The sequence below is a fragment of the Ruditapes philippinarum genome, unplaced genomic scaffold (genome assembly GCF_026571515.1).
Source record: "Ruditapes philippinarum isolate M1 unplaced genomic scaffold, ASM2657151v2 ctg27107_1_1_1_1, whole genome shotgun sequence".
In the NCBI taxonomy this organism is placed as follows: Eukaryota; Metazoa; Mollusca; class Bivalvia; order Venerida; family Veneridae; genus Ruditapes; species Ruditapes philippinarum.
Genome location: NW_026856622.1, coordinates 1,349 through 6,531, shown reverse-complemented (window position 1 = coordinate 6,531; position 5,183 = coordinate 1,349). Strand labels below are relative to the sequence as shown.

Genomic DNA, 5,183 nt, shown 5'->3' with positions numbered 1-5,183 from the left:
ATGGCATAACGACATAAATCCTTAGTCTTTAAGAGCAATGAGCTTTGTTAGTAATTGTTCTTTAAATGCCATTGGATTTCAGATACACAAATAAGTAAACAACACTAATATTATTTTTCAATTTCTCCATTAAAGTTTGATAAAAGGTGTAAAATTATAAAGGCTATTCTAACCTTATGTAACATTATAGCTACAAACACTATAAGTGTTAGATGAGCTGTGGACATTGAGACAGCAGCCCCCATAGCAATACCATCAGCTGAAAGTATAGATGTAACATGATAGGTAAACTTAAAACAATTGGCTCAAAGTATAGAAATAAAATGATAACCTGGCATCAGCTGAAAGTATAGATGTAACATTATGACTAGGTATATTCTAAATAAAGACAGCCGACAATTGGCTGAAAGTATGGAATTATATGATAAACTGGCATCAGCTGAAAGTACAAATGTAACATGACAACCAGCTAAGATGCTGAAAGTATTGATACATTATGGAAAATAGCTGGCAACTAAAAGTGTAGGTGTAACATGATGATTCAATTTGTAATACAGTGGAACCTGTCTAATCCGAACTCGTCCGGACCAGAAGAAAAGTTCGGATTAGAAAGGTTTCCGGATTAGAAAGGTTTCCGAATTAGAAGGTTTTTTTACATGTTTTTTCATGTTATTTGCAAAATAGTTTAAGGAAAGAAAACGGGAATGCATTTGAAATTGCAATTTAGATATTTTATTTTTGCAGTGTCTTATCGTTCAATTTAATACATGTGAATACAAAAATAAAGAAATAAAAATAAATAAATAAGCAAAAATATTATGTCCTCAAGCGTAAGTTAACCTACAATGTTAAACAGGAGGCCGAGACATGATTGAATATTCGTACCAGCACTTGTCAATTGTTGTTTACTCATATCCGAATCAGCGACTATCCGAATTCACTGACAGTTTCCATTAATTTTCATTACTTAATCACGTATCATTGAATCCATTACAAAGGATTAAAAGATATTTCTTTTGAATTATATCAAAATATTTATAGAAGCTGACGAAAAACAATCAATTAAGCAATTATAGAAGATATCGAGGCAATATAAGTGTAATTTTCACACCGTCACAGATAATACGTTTCACCCATTAATCAAGCGAAATAACACTTATCAGTTTGGTGTATGTTTACACCTGCAAGATGTGCGATTATTTGTTATTTTGAATGAAGGTGCGACATTTGGCAAAATCTGTTCGGATCCGAGAGGTAAATTTTATAGTAAAATAAGAACAAAAATTAAAAAAATCGTCCGGAATTCGGAGTAGACAGGTTCCGGATCCGAAAGGTTTTTTACTTTTGAAAATAGAACGAATAAAATCGGGACCGGCCACTTCGTTCGGATTAGAAAGGATTCCGGATTAGAAGGGTTCGGATTAGCAAGGCTCCACTGTAATATAATAAATAGGAATAATGCTACTGACATGTATGGCTTATTTGCTTTTGTGTCAGTTTGTATCAGTATTTTGGTAACATTCTGGATTCTGAGACAGTCATATTTTTTTTATCCTGAAGGAATACCCAACATCTCCACAAAAAACCATTTAAATAACTAAAGAATATTTTATAAAGAAACAAAGCATCTCCCATGGACATGTCACTCTTCATACTGTGTAAACTGGGCTACCTTTAAATACCAAATAATCTTAATTAATGTGATTTTGTGAGCAGACGGACAACAAAACCTTGAACAATTACTTGCTTATAATACTTAACCTTTTACCCCATGAGCATATTGCGAAAAATGGCCGTTTTCATTGAAAAGCCTCCTGTAACAAGTTCAAACTGCTATGAAACTATGAAAAATGCTTCAATACTAATGAAACTTGGCACAAATGTTGACTACACCATAGCCTCTGTAACAGCATGCTCAATGGTAAATTTCCTGTTACCATGGCAACGGGGGGACGTCTCAAAATTGCCAAAAATCACTATTTTGCATTGTTTTTTTCCCATCAAAACTGATTTCAAAGTGCTGCAACTTCTCAATGAATTGAGATAGAGTAAAAGGCTTTTCAGCGTCGGTTACTAGTTACCCTAAGATCGACCTGAGGCCATTTTTAGCCTGTCACATGTCAAAAATTTTCTTGGCGATGAGGGGGACTCCGCCCCCCTTCAAACCCCCCAAACACAAGGGGGCACACCACCCTTCTAGCAACCCCCTGATGTAATATTTGGATGGGGGACGGCGCCGAAAAAGTGGTCACTTTTTTTAACAACATTTCTCAAACGAAAAACAGTGTTAATAGGGCATTTTTTCACTGTTTGAGGCCTCAAAAAAGGGGGGGGGGGGGGGCAAAAAGTCGAAACACGCTTATATAAGGGAAAAGGTTAACAGAAGACAGTGAAATTCATCATAGAAAAAAACTATTCATCATATACCATTTCAACCTGAATTATTTGAGTTTTATATGCAGAATGCAATCTGGTGCATTATCTTGCACAATAATAACTTTATTTCATCATTTTTTGTAGCAAATTATGAGCAGATTTTCTTATTTATTGATTACATCTTATAAAACAAATACAATACCTGCTGCGTGCACCACTAATCCTAAAGTGGCTGTAATTTTATGTCTGTTCTGTGATGAATTTGTTGTCGGCAAATCTGTGTCTGGAAATACAAACACAAAGATGCATAATATAATTCAATCAAACATGTGTATAAATATCTAAACCTTTACAAGTCTGAGTTCAACCTAAATTGTATGAACATCATGTGATAAACCTTAACTTGTAAATGAACTTCATGGTTTAAACCTATTTATTTAAGCTCGATTGCGAAACAAGTTCTTGCAACTTATTATTAATCACTTTCGAGTCCACTTCTCGGAACCAACCAGTGCTGGTGTCATATGAAGAAACATGGTTGTGACCCCATTAGGGCTTGAATCTTTGAGAGGCAGACACACTTTAACATCAACTTAGTATAATTACCAGTACTCATATTGATTTTGTTGTTGTTGTTGTTGTTAGTGCTATGATTTTATTTGTTGAAATGGGCATGTCCACGGCTAGGGATTAAAAATTTCTCTAAATTTTTACAATTTATTGATAAAAATAGATATGTATTTGCATACGACAACATTAGGTCAATTAATTACTGGTTATTATTTAGCATGTAGTACTTCATCAAAATGTCAAAACCTGTCTGTACTATACTAGCTTGTATAATGACAGATTACAGCTTTTACACACACATATATATATATAGATCTTTGACAACACTTCTAGGCCAAAAGTCACCACAAAATAAAAATGCATTTCATGTTTTCTTAATGTATCTGTTTCTGTTACTTTCTTACGTACAAACTTAAGTTCATAGTAACTTAGCAATTGGTGAATTTTTCTTTAGTAACATTCATGAAATTGTCAGCAGCACAACATTATTCTGTGCTCATTTTTTTCGCTATGTTCCTTTTTTATAGGAAAGAAAATGTTTTAACATTTGAAATCCCATAAACTTTGAATGGTCTGTTTCATATTCAAAGCAGGGCAAATTCATTACATATATTCAGGAGGTTTAGGATCAAGAAAATAAGATTTATTTTCCAGTAGGCCTGTGACACAGTTTTCTCTAAGTAACAGCTGCTTATCATTGCTCTAATTGAGTTATTTCATCATCTTATTGTTTATTCAACTTCCTGTACACAGAAGTATTTCTCCGGATTAAAATGTATAACACTATATACATATATCTGCTGCCTGTAGTTAAAAGTTAACAAAATTTTTGCTTGAATTTTGAAAAAGAATCATTCTAAATGCCTGTATGATGGAAATATGTTTGTAATTTTCCTTAAAGGCAAAATTTTTAATGGCGCATGCACTAAATCATTGCTTAATCCTATTTGCGTACAATATTCATGTGTGTTAAATAACAGAGCCCTTCTATATTACAAATCTTTCAAGACATGTGAGGAACTACCTGGCTAGCTGGTTCCTAAAATAATGCATGAGTGGGTATGGCTAGTAAAGTTGGAAAGTGTATACACTTGACTTTTACTGTGTCAGTGTGACTTAAAACCCAACCAAATCAATAACATTGTGCTGTAAAATTAATCTTGTATAAATGATAATAATAATTCATATATATATTATTATATATAGTATTATATTTTGCTGTGACATTCCTTGAAATTATTTTTAAAGTTCAATTTGGCAACCAGGAAGAATCCTTGATCTCCCTGAACCGTAAATAAAAATCTGCATTTATATGTTTGACTTTACATGAAAAGAAAAACAACATGGTTTGAAACTTTAATTCATTTGTTCCTATACAGCTTATCAAATAAATTTAGGTCAAATGAAATCTTGCTTCAAAATAATCAAAAGCAATGACTTCTTTTTAACCTAAAAATAGGAAAACATCTGAGTCATTTGTTGTAAAATTTTTACAACAAATGACACAGATTTTTTCCCATATTTTCAAGTTTCACCACCCTTAAGTTTAGTAATGAACTTGCCCAAATGTGAGTTTCAGAAATTTGTATAAATGAAATACTCTAAATGCGGAGCCAACAGAAATTTTTTATAACATGTTCTAATGAACATTTCAGCATGCCAATATATACTGGTAACATTATGTTCACTAGCACTCAAAAACTTGATATAATACAACAAGTACCTGCTGGTGCATGAATATGTCCCCCGCCTCCAATCTGGTCAATCAACAACATAAATATAAAGCCGGACACCAGTGTTATCCCTATAAGAGAATGATCATCTATCATACTGTGCTCGTGGTGATGGCTGGCTTCCGTTCCTTCGTGAGCGTGTTCTTTATCTTTCGTCTCCTGTTTCTCATGTTCGTGGTGTTCTTCTGTAATATACATGTATAAAAATATGTGTTTTTAAACTCTTTAAACTTGAGAATTTGTGGGATGGTCCTTTCCACTGCACTTTACCCAAACACTCACTCACTCACTAACTCACTCACTCACTCACTCAAATCCTGTTTCGATTTGCAAACTATGTACATCTACTAATTACCAGATGCACCATTATGTACATGTACTAATTACCACATGCACTACCCGGGTGTAGATTTTCCGAGGTTTATGAAAAAAACCATGGAAACTGCTTCAAAAACCTTGGAAATAAACCAGTTTTACAAGGTTTTTTCTTAATTCCGAGGTTTT

General features: G+C 33.4%; 1 protein-coding gene across 1 annotated transcript; it reads right to left on the bottom strand.

Annotated features, from left to right (window-relative positions):
• Nucleotides 1–173: 173 nt before the first annotated feature.
• Nucleotides 174–4,864, bottom strand: LOC132747152 (zinc transporter ZIP9-B-like; the record flags this gene model as incomplete). Its single annotated transcript, XM_060736474.1, has 3 exons — nt 174–259; nt 2,579–2,659; nt 4,670–4,864. Coding segments are annotated over 3 exons (362 nt in total), but the record flags the coding sequence as incomplete, so codon positions are not given.
• Between the last annotated feature and the right edge of the window lie 319 nt (nt 4,865–5,183).